Source organism: Gorilla gorilla, chromosome 8 (assembly GCF_029281585.2).
Source record: "Gorilla gorilla gorilla isolate KB3781 chromosome 8, NHGRI_mGorGor1-v2.1_pri, whole genome shotgun sequence".
NCBI classification, from domain to species: domain Eukaryota; kingdom Metazoa; phylum Chordata; class Mammalia; order Primates; family Hominidae; genus Gorilla; species Gorilla gorilla.
In genome coordinates, this window is record NC_073232.2 from 135,043,376 (window position 1) to 135,063,881 (window position 20,506).

The following is a 20,506-nucleotide window of genomic DNA, read 5'->3' on the forward strand; positions in this document are numbered from 1 at the left end:
GTAAACCTCTTCAGTTTGAAAATCAGGATGAACATGAATTTAAAAATCAAAACATTTGACATAAAAATTCAAATTCTTACATGTTGTAACAATCAATAAGTGAAAGCAGAATTTCAGGCACAGAACAATGCATCCTTTCACAACATTAACTGGCTGGATCTGAGAAAGAGCTGTTCCTTTGGACATGGAATATCTTTGAAGTTTTCACAGCACACACCTCCCCGCCACTCTATTTAGCTTACCTGCGTGATCCTCAGAAACTTTGGAGCTTGTGGCATCCAGGTAACAAGCCAAATCCATCAGCTGGTGTTCAGGACCTCCATGTTCCTAGCCTACCAAGGTTCCCACACCGATCTGTCCCCCTGGTCCTCCCTAGTCTTTCTGGTCCTCTCCTGCTTGCAGCTGGAATAATGTCTCTATGAATGACAAGCTCTGCAGGTTGAATCTGGCTCATCCTGAGCCACATCCCCTCTGTGGGGCATGGGGCCTTCCTCAGCACCTGAGGCCCCTGGGGAAGCACTGGCTATCCTGGGACAGTCAACATTTGCTGCCCAATGTCCTGTCTCAAATCCCCAGGAAATGCCAAAATCCTCAAGAGCAAAGCCTCTGCCTCTTTCTCCTTTCCATTGCCCGAAGCTCCCTAAATGTAGGAAGTTCCCAATAAACCTTTGCCAATGAAGACAAGATAACATGCACAATTCCTCTTTATGTTGACAGGTGCTGATTCCACAGCTGCTCTGCCTATAGGTAGGACTGCATGTCACATTCAGTGTCAAATACTAGACTTACCCTGATGTAAAAAAGATTGTGAGGTTTAGAATCAGATCTTTATTTGATTCCCAGCTTCATTTATTCATGCAACAGATATTGGCTGGGTGTCTACCCTGTGCCAACTTCTGTGCCAAGCACTGGGGATGGGGATACAGCGGTGGTCAAAACTCCCCTGTTTCTTCTTCTTCTCTTCTTTCTTCTTCTTTTTTTTTGTTTTGAGATAGAGTCTTGCTCTGTTGCCCAGGCTGGAGTACAGCAGTACTATCTGAGCTTACTGCAACCTTTCTCTCCCGGGTTCAAGCAATTCTCCCTGCCTCAGCCTCCCAAGTAGCTGGGATTACAGGTGCCCACTACCACGCCTGGCAAATTTTCGTGTTTTTAGTAGAGATGGAGTTTCACCATGTTGGCCAGGCTGCTCTCAAACTCCTGACCTCAGGCCTCCTGATCTGCCCACCTTGGCCTCCCAAAATGCTGGGATTATAGGCACGAGCCACCACGCCTGGCCCCCTGTTTATTTTTTTAATGGGGTTTATACCCCAACAGGAGAGATACATGTAATATATAATCACCCTCAGTTACATAACCTCAGCCAAGTTATGTTATCTCTCATCCTATTTTCCTCTTCATGAAAGTAGGGACAATAAAGAGCTCTGAATAAGGGCATGAATAGGGCAATGCCTAAGGGTACCTGTTACCCAGTGGCACTCATGCAGCAATGGCTGCTTGTTTTGGGCACATGTGGACCTAAGGAAGGACGTGTGAGGGATGGTAAGGGTCTGGCCTGCAGGAATTTGATCCAGGCTGGCCTCTCACTGGGTGAATGACCTTAGCCTTCAGTCTCCTCATCATTAGAACAGGCTCATTGGATTCTATGTTCCCTAAAATTCTATGCCTTTGGCTTTCTGTGACTAACAAGGAGAGAGTAAGCAGCTACATGGTCTAGCTACATAATGCATGTGCCACTGTGGAAAGCAAGAAACTGTTGCCAAAAACCGGAGACATAGGATTTGTAATAGGAATTAAGGGAGACTTCCTCCCCTACAACATTTTATTATGGAAATTTTTAAATATACAACAAAGTTTGAAGAATTTAACAAGGAACTCCTACCTAGATTCCATGATGAGTCTATAAATTCATCTATCATTTCTGTATTCATACATCGATCCATCTCATTTTTTATTAAAGTTTGATTATATACCATAAAATTTACCCATTTTAAGGTCCAGTTTGGTGAATTGTGGTAATTGTATCCAGTTGTGTAACTACTGCCACAGTCAAGAACAGTTCCCATGCCGTGCAAGGCTTCCTCGTGCCATTTCAGAGCAGATTCCAAGTCATGACAGTGGCATATGTAGGGAGGAGGCAACAGAGAGAGAGGTGCTGGCCAATGGATGGCCTCTAGACAGCCAGCCCCCTGGGGCCAACGGCCTATGAGCTTCGCTTTCGCTGATTGCCACAGGGTGCACATTAGTTCATCCACAGTAGCAGTGTCATGTTCTGCCCTAAAAGGAGACCTCAGGGATCTGAGCTCATGGGCCTCAGAATGCCCCCTCACCATTATTCCTGCTGAATCCTGGGAGGGGATGGGCATCCCCTTGAAGCAACTGTATCCTCTCCCCATGTTGTGATGTTCCCTGATGACAGTCCTTCCTTTTTGCCCACCGCTAGCCCATGAGAACCTGCTCCCCACATCATTGGTGATATCAGTGGCTCAACACCCACCGTCTTCTGCACCACCAGGTAGAGCTGTGTCTTTTTGTATTATGCCTTCTGAAAAACTTCATTCATTTGACAGTGATGGATAGACAGAGAGGCAGAACAGACAGACAAGTGGGTTGAGAAACAAACGGACAGGTGGGCAGACAGGTAGATACAAAATCTTATCAGTATTAGGGGTATTCCAGGAGTGGATGACTAATGGAAACTTCTTTGTACTTCACAGTGAGTTTTTAAGAATGCAATTTGAATAAATTACAACTGATAGTGGATGGACTCTGTCATCTTCATATACACAGAAGCTCCACATTGGCTCAGATTAATTGGGAAAACTGAAGCAGTACTTTACTCATTACTACTAGTGACTGGACAAAAGTCAAAGCTACAGAGCCCACAACTAGCCAGAGAAAAACGTTCTGGCTGATATTGCCTTAAGAGCTCTTTTCAGGCCAGGCGCGGTGGCTCACGCCTGTAATCCCAGCACTTGGGAGGCCGCGGTGGGTGGATCATGAGGTCAAGAGAGCAAGACCATCATGGCCAACGTGGTGAAACCCCGTCTCTACTCAAAATACAAAAATTGGCTGGGCATGGTGGCGCGTGCCTGTAGTTCCAGCTACTCAGAAGCCTGAGGCAGGAGAATAGCTTGAACCCAGGAGGCGGAGCCAAGATCACGTGATTGCACTTTAGCCTGGTGACAGAGTAAGACTCTGTCTAAAAAAAAAAAGGGAAAAAAAAGAGCTCTTTCCAGCAAGCCCATGTAGATGGCAGAATTCTCAAAAGAGATGAGAGATGTTTCAAAATTCAGATGCATTTATCCCTTAATTTCTAAGTTTGCAAGGCTTTTTAGACTAGTTGATAACTTCTGATATATCCTAAGACATAATCACAAAGTAATTACCAGTAAAATCCTTTTTGGAAAAAGAGTTTTTTTAAAAAAAGATGTGAATTACAAAATTAGTAAACTGAACAATCAAACAATCGAAATTCTAAAATATATTTCTGCATTTAGAAAAATCTCGGTGTGGTGGCATTATTACCAACTCATCTGGAGCGATTAGGAATCCCCCACAGAATGAAATGCATGACAACATCACTTGTGTGTGGGAAATCAAGGCAAATGCATCTGATCATATACTGCTGGCATTTCCACATCTTGAGTAAGTCCTAAGCTGTTACTAATGTACTTTGCGTAGCTTTTTAACTTTCTTATTTTGTTTTTGACAGATAATAATTATATATATGTATAGGGTAGGATGTGTGTTGTGACACATGTATACATTGCAGAATGATTAAATCAGTCTAATTAACATACCCGTTGCCTCACATACTTACCATTTCTTTGTGAAAAGAACAGTTAAATTCTACTTTTCTAGCAATTTTGGAACATACAATACATTACCATTGCTAACTACAGTCACCATGACATGCAATGTATCTGTTAAACTTATTCCTCCTGTCTAACTGAAACTTTGTACCCTTTGACCAAATTCTGTCTCTCCATGCACCTCCACTCTTACCCCCAGGCTCTGTTAACCATCATTCTACCCTCTATTTTTATGAGTTTAGCTTTTCTAGATTCTGCCTAAAAGTGAGATCATGCACTGTTTGTCTTTCCATGCCTGGCATATTTCACTTAACATAATGTCCTCTAGATTCACCCACGTTGCAAATGACAGAACATCCTTCTTTTTTAAGGCTGAATAGTATTCCACAGGCATATACACCACATTTCCTTTATCCATCCATCCATTGATGAACACATAGATTGTTCCCATATCTTGGCTATTGTGAGTAATACTGCAGTAAGCTTGGGAGTACAGATACCTTTTTGACATACCGATTTTAATTGCTTTGGATTTACACCCAGAACTGGGATTGCTGAATGATGTGGTAGTTCTATTTTTAGTTTTTTGAGGAACGTCCAAGCTGTTTTCCATAATGGCTATACTAATTGACGTTTCCATCAGCAGTGTGTAAAGATTCCCTTTTCTCCACATCATTGACAACATTTATCTTTCTTCTCTTTTTATAATAGCCATTCTGACAGCTGTGGTAATATCTCATTGTGGTTTTCATTTGCATTTCACTCATGATTAGTAATGTTGGGCATTTTTTTCATATACTCGTTAGCCATTTCTATGTCTCCTTTTGAGAAATGTCCATTCATGTCCTTTGCCCATTTTGTAATAGAGTTATTTGGTTTGTTGTTGTTGTTGTTCCAACAACTGTTGTATCAACAGCTTGTTCCTTTTTGTTATTGAGAAGTATTCCATTTGTGTGGATGTACCAGGGTTAGTTTGATCATTCCCCCACTGAAGGACACTTGTGTTGTTTATAGTCTTTTACTTTCACAAATCAGTCTTCTATGAATGTTCATACACAGTTTTTTGTGTGAATATAAGCTTTTGTTTCTCTAGGATAAATCCCAAGAGTACAATTGCTAGGTTGTACGGTAAGTACATATTTAGCTTTTTAAGAACATACCAAACTATTTTCCCAAGTGACGACTATTACAAATTCTCACCAACAACATATGAGAGATACAGTTTCTCCACATCTTTGATAGCTAGTATGGCATATTATATTTTAGCTATTTGTAATTTGCATCATTCAAATCCTATGTATGTTTTATGAATTTATACTTAGGTATTTCTTTTATTTTTTATTTTTTGGGGTGATTATAAATGACACTGTTTTCCATTTTAGTGCCCACATGTTTGTTGCTAGTATAGAGAAATACAATTGATTTTTATGAGTTTTCATGAATTTTTAATTAAAATGAAATTGACCTTTTATTCTTTGGATAAGTGTGTATGCATGAGAAAGAGAGAAAAAGAGCAGAGAGAGAGAGAGAGAGTGTGTGTGTGTGTGTGTGTGTGTGTGTGTGTGTATTCTGGACTGCTGGTTACAGATATAAATTCTAGGGTACCCCAGACCTAATAAATCAGGAAATTTTAGATTTTAATGTTTTAAATGGTAATTCACCTATGACAAATTCATGGTGAATTTTTTGTGGAAATCAACCCCTACGAACAAGTTAAATTATTTATTATGCTTGAATTTTGTTTAATTGAAATATGGCTTGGAACAGATGGCTCATCAGATTGAAGCATGAAAGTGGTTTTCGGATTCTAGCACTGGCAACATCTGAACAAAACATCAGAGTAAAAAACAGTAGCTGACAAAATCAGATAACTTCCACAAAGCAAGCTGGGAAGATTTGGTACCCACTATCCTCTGGGTTGGTCTACTGCCAAACACTTGTAAATGCATTATTCACAACTTGGAACCACATCCTACTGGCAGGCCCATGAGAAGCAAGCAGCCTCTCCCTTTTCCCGGGCCCCTCAATCACCACATGGGGAAACTGCCTTGATTTCCCAGGCCCTGCCCTTGGCCCTAGGCTGTGAAGTACTCTGCCATCTTGGGCTGCTTCCAGGGGCACATTTCGTGCCAGCCTCCTCTTTCCTCTTCCAATTAAAATCCCATTCCCTTAAAGCAATGGCTCTTAGAAAAAGTAGCATCAAAGGAACCCATGCTATGTTTAAATGACTGCCACGCTTTTACTCTATGGCCAACATCTTTGTAGTAACAAAGTGAAGTATCTGTCTCACAGCATGCCTCAAATGTCTTCTAATGAGGAAACTGAGAGGCATCCATGGTGTTTGCTTCCCCAGCCTTGACTGCACCAATGAATATTTTGAAATCCTGGACGGTCCTCCATCCTCAGTAAAGTCATTGGGGAGGACCTGCTCTGGCTTCCAACCCACCTACATCTCCTCCTCCAGCTCAATGACCCTCGTGTATTTCCGAAGCTTCAACAACCTAGGAAAAAACTTCATTGCTTATTATTACTCTGCACCCAAAGGTAAGAATAGTGGTAAAGAGCAACAGTTCCAGAGCTGGACTCTCTGGCTGGGAGCGAGTCACAGTCCTATCACTTACTCTGTGACCTTGGGCAAGCAACTTGACCTCTCCCAGCCTCAATTCCTTTCCTGCGTAATGGGGACAACAAGGAACCCTTACTTTCTAGGTTTATTATAAGGGTTACATGCAATGAGGTAAGTAAAACACTTTGCAAAGTGATGGCACGTCATAAATGCTTGATAATGGGCTGCTTTATCATGAGCTTTTTCCTTTTACATGAACATCTCATCACAGTCAGCCCATTAGAAAGTCATTTCTGAAGTTATTCTGAATCTAGTACTAGGTAGGTGTTTTAGGACCTGCAGAAGAAATCATAGTCTCAGCCTGAGAGAGGCTCATGTACAACCAAGAGGAAGTTTAAGGCAAACACAAGGGGTATGCATAGAGGACAAATAGAAACACTAGAAGAAGGCAAACAATAGAACAGATAAATATACGAGAATATACTAAATTGACATATGCATGCACCTCTGCAAAAGACATTAGGAAAGAGAGAGAGTGCTATGTAGGTTACAAGTACTAAGGAAACATTGAGGGGAAACGGCTTCTAAAGCTGGCTAGGCTATAGGTAGAGAAAGCGAGATAGCACATCAGGTGAGGTAACAGCGTGGCCTAGAGATAGGATATATAAAGTGTGTGGCAAGAAGGCAGATGGACTAAGCCAAAGGTGCCTGTTGAAGTGCTGGGTACTCAGGGTTAGACAATAATAACAACAACAGTGATCAAAATGCTCAAAATATCAGCTAACATTTACTGAGTCCCTATTATATGCCAGGCAGCATTTTAAGCACTTCACATATGCTATCCTCACACAGACCCATGGTTCTTCCCCTTTTACAGATGAGGAAACTGAGACTTATGAGTTTCAGTAATTATCCAAGGTTCTACGTTATTCACCACTAAAAGAAAATGGGCAGAGCTCATGAAACTGCAAATAACTAGTATCCACTTTTTCCAAGACATTGTTCAAAACAGTCTCTTGTATTTTACCAAGTGCCAGGTTGACTCACTAAGCAAGCTTTGGAAACATGCTATAAAACACAAAGGAGATGCTCTGTGCACCAAAGTAGATCATGAAAAATCACCGTAATTGATGTTAAATGGCTATTGATGATGTATTTCCTTGTACTTGCAGAGGCAGTGTTGCAGACCCCACATCTAATCAGTGAGTCACGTTCATGCTGTTACTCAAATTTCACCCCAATTTCTTCTTGTGTCCCCTCTCCCAGTGCTTTTACTCTCATTATTTGCTCTGTCTCTCATAGATGATTCCAAATTCCCTGTATAAATCTTCTGTAGATGAGAGATTCTGTCTGCACAGTTTCTGCACAAATATGATGCCCATTTACACTGGAACCAAGTTATAGCTATCAACGATTGAGTCTTTGCATATTGATTATTTTTTATTTGATCTCCTTTTTTGTGTTTATCAAAGCCAGTGACTCACCTAATCAGATACTCACTTTTAGGGAAAGTTAACAAAGCAGAAGCAAGCAGAAGAAACAGCTGTTTTCCCCAGGACACTGATAGTGAATATTTGCATTTTTGCATAGAATAGCACAATCTAAATATTGTTATATTTATGGTAACTGAGCAGAAAAAGAGAATATTTTTTTTGACCCCACATACCTGAGAAACATAAAGACACACGTGAAAACAGAGTTTGATTTGGGAGATCACATGTTACAAAGATTACAGGGAAAAAGAATCAGCCAGAATCTTGGCATTTACTGAAGACTGATCCCAGAATGCTGCCCTCTTGACTTGCCCAAGTCGTCCGTTCTTAATTATGGGAGTCTTCTTATATCCACAGCCATCCCGACAGCAACACCCAGGACAGTAACAGCAAGAGCAGGTAAGCCCTGAAATGCATTTATTCATTTACTGACTGTGTCCTTTCCTCTCAGCACCTGCATTTGTATCTGCACCTGTATCTGCTTCATGCACAGAAACTGGACCAACTGCAAATAGTGCATCTATTTGCAAATAGGACATTTGATTCTGCCCAAACTTTTAGAGACATTCAAAACTTTTGGGATCTTTTGGCTCTAGCATCCCAGGATGAGTAAAGTTCATTTTTTGGTACCTTTCAGAGTCATCAAAGCTTGAGCAGCTTACAAGTACTTTCTAGTGGGGTTCTATCTTTCCACCTTGTGACCAGTACTGATCATAGTTAGCTCCCCATCCTCATCACCAATGGACTTTAGCAAAGTAAGTGGAGTGTCAGAGCCATTTCAGAGGCAGTGAGATAGAATAGCGGAGAAAAAATTGTGAACTTTGGAACCAGGAGACTGGACTTTAGATCTGCTGCTTACCAGATGTGGGATTGGGAGTGAATCACTTTGCTTCTCCAACTTTCAGTTTCCTCATAGATAAAATTGGTACACCAATACTCTTCTATTTACCTTCCTGAGTTATGATAAAGGTGGAGGTGAACACACACACCACACTTTGTAAAATCACAAATCACTGTGCAAATTATTTGTTTTTCTGCACTTAGCCAAAACAAATGGGCACATACCTCTGGAAAAATAGATACTCAATTAATGGACTTTTAGTGCTACAGACAATCCTAATGGCTTTGCAACTTCCAACTAAGAGGTTGAATAGTTGACCAAGTACAAGGTTTTCCACTAGTAGAAGTAGTATGGGGTGGGGAGCTCAACACTCATGGGAAGGGTGCAGTGCCCCCAGAGGACAACAGTCACCAGATCTCTCTCTGCAGGGGACTGGCCGGAGCTGCGGCTGGTGGGTGGCTCTGGCCGGTGCTCAGGACGTGTGGAGATTCTCCACCAGGGAGCCTGGGGCACCGTGTGTGATGGCCTGTGGGACCTGAACGAAGCTGAGGTTGTGTGCCGGCAGCTTGGGTGTGGTCGAGCCATGTCTGCCCTTGGAAAGGCCCACTTTGGCCCCGGCTCAGGAGACATCTTCCTGGACAACCTCCAGTGCGCTGGTGTGGAGCGCTACCTGGGCCAGTGCACCCACTCGGGCTGGTCAGAGCACAACTGTGGCCACCACGAGGATGCCAGTGTCATCTGCTCAGGTATCTTCTCCCCTCTAATATGGGCACTGCCAGTCCTAGAGTGCTTCAAAATCTCCCTGCCAGTGTTCAGAGTCAGCCTGGAACAAAAACAGGATCCTCAAACATTTAGCGTTTGATTTTTGCTGTAGCTTTTCTAACTTGGTTAAATAGATGAGGTTTTATCCGCTAGCCTCCAGTATAAAACCTCATTTTCTAATTTGGTAGCAAGTGTTACCAAAGGTGTGTGTGCTTTACTGAAATATGCAAATAACATGTTTAATGGTGAGAATTTTTTAATGATGGGAATAAGGAGCTCATTGAAAGAGGCAGCCTGCAGTAGCAAGGCTAGGGGAGACTTTAGAGCTAGGAAGACTTGAATCTGGCTTCCAGAACCTGTGCTGACACACAGACTGTATGTGAGCAACACTTAAACTCTCTCTTAAACATATTGGTAACTATTATTGCCATGTCCTCACTCAATCACAACACCAGGGAAATCTATGCACTAACCTGACTTATTTCAATTGGCTTGTGACAATTTTAAAAATATATTCTGAATTTTCTTGTGTATAAACAGCTACGAGTAAGTTAGCCACCTCTGGAACGTCTATTAATAATCCTTTCTGATAATGAGATGCCTTTTGGTAAACTAACAGCTGTAATACCTGATGTGATTTGAAAAAAATCAGTACTCATAACTCTAAGGAGGAGGGCTTGCTGCACAGAGTTGCCCATGTGAGAAGCAACTCAATTGCATGTCAGTACCTGCTAACCGTGACCTTTAATTTGAAGTGCATACTTAAAAACATTGTCTTATGTGTTGGTGCATTCATTTGTCTATTTACCTTGTGACATCTTATCATGGGTGACATGTATCCTAGTGACAGCCTCCTGGGTATATGTTATTCCCATGTCTCAATCTTCCAGAGGATGATTGTCTAAATCTGAGGTCCCCCCAGAGACACCAAAAGTGAAACACCTGCTGCAAAATTGATGGTTTAAGTCAGATCATCCCAAATGTACCTTTGTATCTGGCCATTTTTACATAACTTGGTACAAACCAACAACCAGAGAGAAACTTACTTTCATTATCTACAGATAAATCTGCTTCTCCCAGTACTATGTTTTTTAAAAAGAACTAATTTTTCCCACATCAGATTAATAAACGCGTATAACGATGGAACTAAAACCTTCTTCTTCAGTTATTAAAGTCAGGATTTCCAAAAAATACTGATATACTTATTCTCTCTACAAACAGATGCTGAAGAAACACTTGCTAACAGTCCAGGTCAGTCACACCTTTTGTTGATGGGAGTTAAATATCAGCTGTTCTTGATTTTGTCCTTAAGCTATTTGTTTTTTCAGTTTTAAGTTCACTCTTTATCTAAATTGCAGGGTTTTTCACACCACTGAGATTCTATTAGAAAGTCTTATTTAAAAATACTTTTGATTTTTTACATGTGATGACGATGATGATGATGATGATGATGATGTGTGTGTGTGTGTGTGTGTGTGTGTGTGTGTGTGTGTGTGAAGTCTATATTTTTTGGAGATGCATGCAGAGTGAAATGATGTTTCATGGCCTTTTCGCATACGCTATTCCTCTGGCTCAAGGCACTTTCTCAGCTCTTCCCCTGACTAGCTCCTTCTCACTTTTTAAAGAGGTGTCCTCCAGCGCTTTCCTCTCTATTGTCCCCTTCATAGCATCCTGGTTTTCCCCTCTTTGGCCCATTTATCACAGTATGCAATGATGCACTGTGGCAGTGCCTGCATTTGATTAATAAATAGACGCCGGGCTCCCTGAGGACAGAAATCACATCCCTGGTTTAGAGCTGTATCATCAGTGCCTAACATAAAAGACAATCAATAAGTACTTAAAATGAAATTAAATTGTCTGAAGACCCCACAACCTGCAACTCAGGAACACGTGAGAAATCTGAGGAAAAAGCCCCAAGGCTCAAGACTGGGGAATGTCCCTCCCTAACCCTCTCTGAGCTGGCACTGGTGGACCCAGGCCGGGTCTTTTGGGAAATCACATGCTGTGTCTCTGTCTGCAGAGGGCTGGCCGGAGCTGAGGCTGATGGGCGGCTCAGGCCGGTGCTCGGGGCGCGTGGAGATTCACCACCAGGGTGCCTGGGGCACCGTGTGCGACGACCTGTGGGACCTGAACGAAGCCAAGGTTGTGTGCCGGCAGTTGGGGTGTGGGCAGGCTGTTTCTGGCCCTGGTGAGGCCCACTTTGGCCCAGGCTCAGGAGACATCTTCCTGGACAACCTCCAGTGCGCTGGGGTAGAGCACTACCTGGGCCAGTGTACCCACTTGGGCTGGTCAGAGCACAACTGTGGCCACCACGAGGATGCCAGTGTCATCTGCTCAGGTATCATCTCCCCTCTCAGCCAGTGATTTCTGATGCTGCAATTCTGACATTTTGAAATTCTGCATCCTGGGTGGCATTTTCATCCATCCATCCATGTGTCTGCCCGTTTCTGAAGCATCTCCTTGAGACGCCATGGGCAGCTCTGGTTGCACAGAAAATTACTAATTACTTGGCAAGAGCACCACCTGGGCATTACAATGTAGATTCTAGGGTCCCACCTCCAGAGATTATGACTAAGTAGGAAAAAGTCTCTGGAATCTGCATCTTAACAAGTGGTTCAGGGATTCTGCATAAGAAGGGCCAAAGGCAATCCAGCCCTGGCTGCTATGGGACAGAGTTGACCCAGCTGCAGTCCCCCAGCCTCCTAGGCCAAGGACCCTGCCAGAGGAGGGTTGAAGTTGCCCAAGGGGTAATTCCAGTATTCTGGTTTCCTATACCTTGTCACCCCAAATAGAGTAACCTGTCACCTTTATGCATTCAGATGCGGAAGACCTACCTCCACCCACACCTCCAGGTATGTCCATATTTTTTTCTAATTCAGGCAACTTACTACTACTACTAATAATAATAATAATAATAAAAGCAGCAAATACTTATAAGTATTTGCTGTAATAAGTAATAAGTAAGAACCAGGCACTGTTCTGAGCCCTTCACATATATAACTCTTTCAATCCCCGCAATAGCCCCTTGAGGCAGGTTCTTGGATTATTCATATTTTCCAGATAACCTGAGACATTGAAAGTTAGCAAGGTGCCCAGGGCTAGCCAGGGTATCTGAACCCAAGCTGTCGATGCTCTTGGCCATTAGTCTCATTTACCCATTCCTTGGCTCAGCTACACAAAGACCAGGGAAAACTCGAGTAAATGTGGGGAGACGTTTTGCTCAGATCATTGCTAATCATCAGGACAATCCTGCCAAAAGGCATTATCTATTATATTTTACAGAAGAGAAAATTGAGACACAGAAAGGTTAAGTAACTTTCTCAGGATCCCTCAGTAAGTTAATGACCCAAATTTTGACACTGATCAGTCTGGCCCCAAAGTACATGCTCTTAGGGATCTTATGACTTTTGCCTCTTTTCAAAGATCTTACAAATGAATTATTGACTAATATTCATCTGTAATAAAAACCAAATATTAGAAAAACCAGACCAACTACATGCACTGTGAATTCTGAAATGATGCTGAAGGTGATTGAAAGGTGATTTCACAGCTGAGGATTAGGGAGATCAAAAAACCTACCAAAGATAACTTGATTAGAAAGTGGCAGGACTGGAATTTACAAAGCCATCTCTCACCCTTTGAATGCACCTGGCTGTCCTCTACACAGCCTCAGTGAACACAGATAAGCCATCATCCATTGGCAGAAGCATCTCTCTTGGGCACTTGCCTGGAGAAGACCTCGATGTGTCCTGGTGTTCTTGAGGGAAGGCCAGCTTTACCCATTGGTACCATGAGTGAGAAGGGAGGGACTGCCTAAAGTTAAAGGGCCATGGTTAGGGTCAAGGGCAGTGGATATTCCAATGAAGATCATCTGTAGTTTTCTCATTTTATGGACAGCAGGGAAATGAGAAAAATGAGATTGAGTGAAAGGAGCCATTCTGGTTATCTATTGCTCACCGAAACTTAGCAATATAAAGTAACCACCATTTAGATGTATGTTATGTCTTTGAGGGTCAGGAATTCAGGCAGGGCTCAGCTGGGAGACCCTTCTGCTCCACAGAGCATTGAGCAGGGTTGCTCAATGGATTTCATCTGATGACTGGTCTGGAGAATTCAAGACAGCTTCACTCATATAGTTGGTGCCTTGGTGGGGTCAGCTGGAAGGAAAGGCTCAGCCACAGCCCTCTTCCTTTTTAGGTGGTCTCAGGTTACAAGAAGTCTGACTACCATGCTGAGAGACCATGCACACTCAGACTTCTTTTTGTTTGTTTGTTTGTTTTTGAGACAGAGTTTCACTCTTTCGCCAAGGCTGGAGTGGAGTGGTGCTATCTCTGCTTACTGCAACCTCCGCCCCCCAGGTTCAAGCAATTCTCATGCCTCAGCCTCCAGAGTAGCTGGGATTATAGGCACCATGCCCTGCTAATTTTTGTATTTTTAGTAGAGACAGGGTTTCACCATGTTGGCCAGGCTGGTCTCAGGTGATCCACCCGCCTCAGCCTCCCAAAGTGCTAGGAATACAGGCGTGAACCACTGCACCTGGCCACACTCAGACTTCTTGTAAGGTGGGTTAGGGCTCCATGAGCGAGCCAGTGTTCCCAGAGATGGGAGGTGGAAGCCACCAGTCTCTTAAGGTGCAGAGCCACTGCCACCATATTCTGTTGGTCAAAGCAGTCACAGAACCCACCCAGGTTCAAGGGAGGTTATCTAGACCCCACCTTGTGACAGGAGGCATGTCTAAGAATTTGTGGCCTTCTCTAACCTGCCACAGAACCATAGAAAATATTGACTCAGCACCTTCAGTGCAAACTCTTCTCAGTTTGCACTAAGTACATTGATGTTTCTAAGGAAACCCTTTACATTTTACTGACTTATAGATAAGACTAAATATTTTCATCTGGATGTCATCATTTTCTGCCTTTTTTCCCTTTCAGATTCTTCTACAGCTTCTCAGGATCACATAAAAGGTAGCCTTTTATTTTAAATTGAAATGCTCATTCCATGTCAAGAGAACTATCGTGGCAAATGCTGGGAAGTATGCCCAGGACATAGCACAACAGAGCCTGGCACAGTGTGGGCAAGGGGTCTGCTTCTCTGCTGCCACTCTGTGTAATATAGTCTGCAAAAAATACTGACTTTACAACAAAAGGATCAGACTGGGAAGGGGGATGTGTATCTGCCCAGGTCGGACATCTGGCCCATACTCAGCCTTCCCTCTTTGGGTACAGTCCTATAGAAGGAACCAGCCCATTATCCCTTGCCACGTGTAGAGATTTCAGAAGGTCCAACTCCCAGAGGTTTCAGTGTCAGCCTGACCTGGCCTCAGTGATAAAACTACCAGATGACTAGGAGCATCATCGCTTCCTGCCATCCATCTCAGGAAAGATGAGGAATCTGTGGGATTCTGGGAGGATCACAAGTTGGCCAAAAGGAACAGAAAGTAGAAAAATTAAGCAACCTCATATTTTAGGGACAAGGTCAATAAAGAATATTGTACTTTCACATTTCCTCCAGAATAATTTTGTGTGAGATCTGCTTTCTTTGTGTGAAATCCTGTTTTAGATACATACATGTATGTGTGTGTATCTATCTATGCTAATATGACAACATACATGAAACTATTAGATTTCACTGTTATCTTGTTTAACCCTTATAAATCCAAAATCCTGCAAGTTCCAGTCTCAGACTAAATATCTGAGTTAGAGGACACATAATCTACCCAGCAAAAGTGAGGCAGAGTACTTAAAGAAGGTGCCGGTCATAACATCCCCTGACAGATCAGTGTCCTTTTCCCTTTACCTACAATTCATCAGAACCCAAAGTTGTTCTAGAACCTCTTGCTCCCCAAACCTCCCCAAACTCTCCCCTTTCCCAAGCACATGTGGCCTCTGTTTCTTCATCTCTCCTTCCAGTCTCTCATTACTCTGTCCCTCCCCAGCAAGCAGAACCCCTACTTTAGAGAGGGGGAGAAAACTGTAAGCAGAAAGGACGAATTGCACATTTTCTGTGTCAGGTGCTGAGAGAGAGGGAAAAGCAGGGAACATTCACACATTAATACTTTTTGCTTCATCAGAATTAGATTGAATAGACTCTCCTTCCCAAGAAACATTTAAGCTAAAGGTCTGCTCAGACAGCCTGTGCATGCCCACCCAGGCCGATTGGCGCCCAATTCTACCAGACCACTGCATGTAAACTGGTCTTTATCAGGATTACACAATGATGCCAAATGGACACATTCTGACACCATTTTTCCTGTTGTTTCAGGAGGAAGTAACTCTTGTGGAGGGGTCATTTCTAGTCTCTCTGGCTCATTTTCTAGTCCACAGTATCCAGAAAACTACCCAACAGATATCCAGTGTGTTTGGGAGATCCACATGGATGCAAAATTTCGGATAGAACTCATAATTCCAAGTTTGAAGTAAGAAAACTTTTAAAGAGAACGTTCTATGTAAATAAGAATATTGATTTGTGAAACCATATTAAAGGTATTTCTTTTAGTGGGGAACATTTAAGAGTGAAAGCAGAAGCACCCAACATTCTATAGTTTTTCCAAGTCAAATTTTGGGTTAGCTTTGTAGCACTATCCAATGAGTTACTTCTTAGTTGAAAAATTCAGTAAGTGATTTATTAACATATTTTGATAGTGTTTCTTTTTTTTCTAAAAATATCACAAAAATCCTCAACAGTTTTGCCCTTATTGTACACTGGGTATCAATATTTGTCCTCTTAGACTTTCTTATTTGAATCCAAATTTTAAACGGTAAGAGAATTTTCATACACACATTAGCCAACTACTCCAGCTTTGGGTCCTGTATCTTCTAAATGTTCTGCAAAGTAAGAGGAGACATTAATGTCATTGCCTTGTCTCTGACATAAAGAGAATAAATGTTCAAAAGTCACTGACATTTTTATCTCTATGACATAAAATAACAGCTGATGTTTTAATGCTAGCCCAGACTTTGTATGCTTTGTCATATTCCAGGGTTATACAGTCCAAAGATAGATGTCTTTGTCATCTCCATTAGAGATGAGGAGCCTGAGGCTCAGAGAGGATAACTAATTTGCCCAAGGCCAACCCATCTAGATCTGTCTGATGTCAATGACCCATCTGTTCACCAATATGTGGGTCTGTAAAAGAGTCTGCATGAAGCTCTTCTTGTGCAAGACACACATCGTGTTACAAACACAGCAAGACTGTATAGAATTCCATGATCATTAGCTCCAGGCATGCACTGAATTGTGTTCCATCATGACTGTACCACAACCATGGATTCAGACATGCACTAAGCCAAAATGCCTCAGGATATATTTGTTGACTAAAACCTTAGGGACACAATTAGCCACGATGAGGTAAGGACCTTGAACCCACACCTCCAAATTCTATTATGTTATCCATTGTCTGTTCCTTCAAAATTGCTTCCCCTTACCTTTCTCGTGAATAATTGCCATACTATTCTTCTATATCCTGCCACCACTTTTATTTTAAAATCAAGTTTTTTCCTACCCAAGAATTCGAGTATGGCAATTATTGTGAAACACAGAAGTAGGAAAAATCTGACTGTGATGTCTGTTACATGCTGATCTTTGGGGTGATCTGACTGTTATGAATTTAGTTGCAGTGTAAATTAGTATTTCCTAATGTCCTATGTAGGTTGTTATTGGCCAAAACCATTATAATTTTTAAACTTCTGTTATGAGATTGTAGCTGAAAGCCCTACACATTCCTTAGCCAAAGAAAATAGAGTTGTGATAGGTCATCTGAAAAAAATAATTAATATTTTACATTTCAGTGTGCAATTTAAATACAATCCAAATATGTAATCTCTATGATTGTCACACTTTTTTAGCATTAAATTTTAGGAAGTTTCTAATCTGCCACTACCCCTCCATGTCTATTCACCCCAGGTTGGAAGATATCCTTGGATGTCCCTATGACTCCGTTGAAATCTTCAATGGTCCCAGGATTGCCTCGCTCTCCATGGGGAAGTTCTGTGCCCCTGAAACTGTGATATTCTTCTCCTCCTCATACATCATGACAGTGGTGTTCCAAAGTGATTCTATGAAAACCAACACTGGCTTTTATGCTCTTTTCAATGCCATTCCTCAGGGTGAAAGGGAGTCAGGTAGGAAACTTCAAGTAGTTTTTGGTGGTTAAAAGACACAACAGATTCTAACTTCAGAGTCTCCTTTGCCAGTAGAGCCCTAGGATTCAGTCTTTTAAGACCCCCACACTAGCTTCATTAACCCTGCTCCATAGCTGCTAGATTTTCCCACCATGAAGGCCACATGGGAAGCTACAATGAGGCAGTCATGTGCATTCTGTGTGTGAGTGGCCAGGCTGCTACTGCCTGCAGGGAAAAGCTGGGTGCTATGAACCATCCTGGGGCTGCATCCACCCTCCACAGCCTCTTGGTAACTGTCCAGAGTGCTGAAATGTGGAAGTTCAACACTTGTATGACAAGACTCCACTTCCTCCACGAGCTGGCCCATTTTATACATTGCATACATTGAAACCTAGTCTCACCCAAATGAGAGGCTTGGGGATTCCTGTTAGCCATGACCCTGCAGGCAGCCATGACCCTGCAGGCAGTCATTCCAAAGCCAGGTCCAATTTGCACCCTGCAAGCACACTGCCTGCCAAATGTGAGACTTCTGATGCTGAGAGGCCCCTACAGAAACCCCAGAAATTCTTTTAGGCCACCAGAAAGCCAGATAGTAAGTCCCTGGATGTGGTTTGGGGTTTGCTTGTATCGGAGTAAGGGAATTCCTTGTATATTTCACCGGTAAAGCAATGTTCGAAACTCTGCCCTGGCAAAGCAAGGTAAGCTCCAACATTTGAAATCCAGACACTCATTAACTCAAGACCACCATTTAGCCATTTAACAATAGTTACAGAGGTCCTATTATATACCAGGTCCAGTTGTAAGTGTGGGAACACGGTACAGCTCCGTGCCCTCATGGAGTTTATACTCTAGTATGGACGTGGGTAAGTGAGAGAGGATCAAAACACAAGAAACAAGGAAATAAACAAACTGGTTTTGGGGTAAGGATGATAAAGGACAGAGGTGAAGGCTGGGAATAAGGAGTCAGGTGGGAGAATAGAGGGTGCCTGAGTGGAGTAGGTGCTACTATGGGCTGGATGAGAATGGATGGTATCTCTGAAGACATGGCATGTGATGAATGACAAAGAAAAGCATTAAAGGTGGAGGAAAGAGTTGGGCATGTTGGAGCAACAGAAAGAAGGCCAAAGTGACAGAGCCAGTGGACACAGTAAGGGGAGGCTGTCCTTACAATGCCTCCAGAGATAGCAGATAATTCTAATCAGCCACAGCCCTTCAGTCCAGATAGAGCATTACCACTGTGTTCTATGAAGTCACAGTCACCCTTGTGGTCCAGGTGCGTTTCAGGGGATTAAATCTACCCTTATTCAAGACACATACAAAAAAGCAGCTGGGAACCTGCTCTCCTGTAACCCAGCATTGTGACACAAAAACCATATGTCAAGATCTGCAGTAACCCTGACGTGCTGGGTGCTGAGCACACTCTCATTGGTAGCATCTCCTCTAGATGCTGCTAGAGTCCTTATTTTACAGGTGATAAAACTGAGGGTCAGGGAGACAGTCACTCATCAAAATTTACACAACTAGGAAGCCATAGAACAAGGATTCAAACCCACTTCCTATCTCACTCTGAATCCCTTAAGCCTGATTAAATCAGTTGGCTGTAAGGTTTTGCTCTTGTGTTTGCCTTAGCCACAAACACAGAAGCTAGAAATCACTTGCTACTTAAAACTTATCAAACTCAGAAACAAAATCTTACTCTGTTTAGAAGATGGACCAGAGTTGCGGCTGGTGGATGGCTCTGGCCAGTGCTCAGGACATGTGGAGGTCCTACACAAGGGCTCCTGGGGCACTGTGTGTGATGACCTGTGGGATCTGAATGAAGCTGAGGTTGTGTGCCAGCAGCTCGGGTGTGGTCAGGCCATTGCTGCTCCTGGAAAGGCCCACTTTGGCCCAGGTTCTGGAGACATCCTTCTAGACAACATTCAGTGTTCAGGAAGTGAGAACCACCTTGGCCAGTGCCCCAGCTCCGGCTGGTCAGACCACAACCGTGGCCACCATGAGGATGCCAATGTTGTCTGCTCAGGTAGCCTCTCCTTCCATGATAGATTCTTTCTGATCTTTCACCCAAAGACATCCTAGTGATGGATGAAGGCCATGCATGGAGTGGGGCCAGGGAATTTTGGGACAGTGGCCCAACAGATGAATGTCCCTTTGGCCAGGTAGACAGAGAATGCTGTGAGCCTGGCTCCATTCTGAGGACAAACACAGCAGAGCCACACAATTGGCTGCTTCTGTTCTCTGCACCTCTCCCATTTCTGGAACTGCTTTTCCAGGTCTAACCATGCCCTCGTTTTTTGTTTATGTGACATACAACCTGCCTGCTTGAGAACTGCCCACACTAGAAAGCCACCATTTCTTTGTCTTCATAGAATGTAATTTAGATTTTTCTAAATTTTTCTTGTATGCATGCAGATGCTGGGGACTGGGCTCCAGATGTGATTCCTCCACCCCCAGGTAAGTCCAACACTAAATTGGCACTATCTTGGCAAAGTTAAAAAAAAAGTAACCTCTCTCCTGACCTAGACACTGATAGACAATGACTAGGCTGGTGATTCCCAATTCTGGCTGCACACCAGAATCACTCAGCAAGCTTTTGAAATTCCTGGTGCCCAGGCTGCATCCCTGACCTGTCACCTTAGAGTCTCTGAGGTCACTCCCAGACATCAGTGATATTTGAAGCTCCCCGTGTGATTCCAACGTGCAGCCAAGGTTGAGAACTAGTGCTTAGGCAAGGAGCTAAGAGCCATATTTCCCAAATGGAATCACATTCAAAACTCTCTTCTGGTGGCAGAGCAAGGGAGGGCAGGAGGAGAAAGACTGAGTCACTATGGCTGAGAAGAAGGTCGATAGGGAGAAGAGAGACCCTGGAAAGGTTGTCTCTTAGGTACATGGGTTAGAAAATGAAAGTATGC

The 20,506-nt window shown here is 42.9% G+C and overlaps 1 protein-coding gene across 1 annotated transcript; it reads left to right on the forward strand.

Moving 5' to 3' along the window:
- The first annotated feature begins 11,517 nt into the window (after positions 1-11,517).
- LOC101130685 (putative DMBT1-like protein) lies at positions 11,518-16,496 on the forward strand. The gene is made up of 5 exons (XM_019034510.2): positions 11,518-11,812; positions 12,294-12,326; positions 14,406-14,438; positions 15,736-15,889; positions 16,454-16,496. Exons 1-5 carry the CDS (start codon positions 11,518-11,520, stop codon positions 16,494-16,496), a joined length of 558 nt encoding a protein of 185 aa, XP_018890055.2.
- The last annotated feature ends 4,010 nt before the right edge of the window (positions 16,497-20,506 follow it).

Coding starts and splice junctions, on each gene's coding strand:
- LOC101130685 (XM_019034510.2), top strand. CDS start 11,518: ATGGGCGGCTCAGGCCGGTGCTCGGGGCGCGTGGAGATTCACCACCAG. Junction 11,813..12,293: donor TGCCAGTGTCATCTGCTCAG/GTATCATCTCCC, acceptor TTATGCATTCAG/ATGCGGAAGACCTACCTCCA. Junction 14,439..15,735: donor TTCTCAGGATCACATAAAAG/GTAGCCTTTTAT, acceptor CTGTTGTTTCAG/GAGGAAGTAACTCTTGTGGA.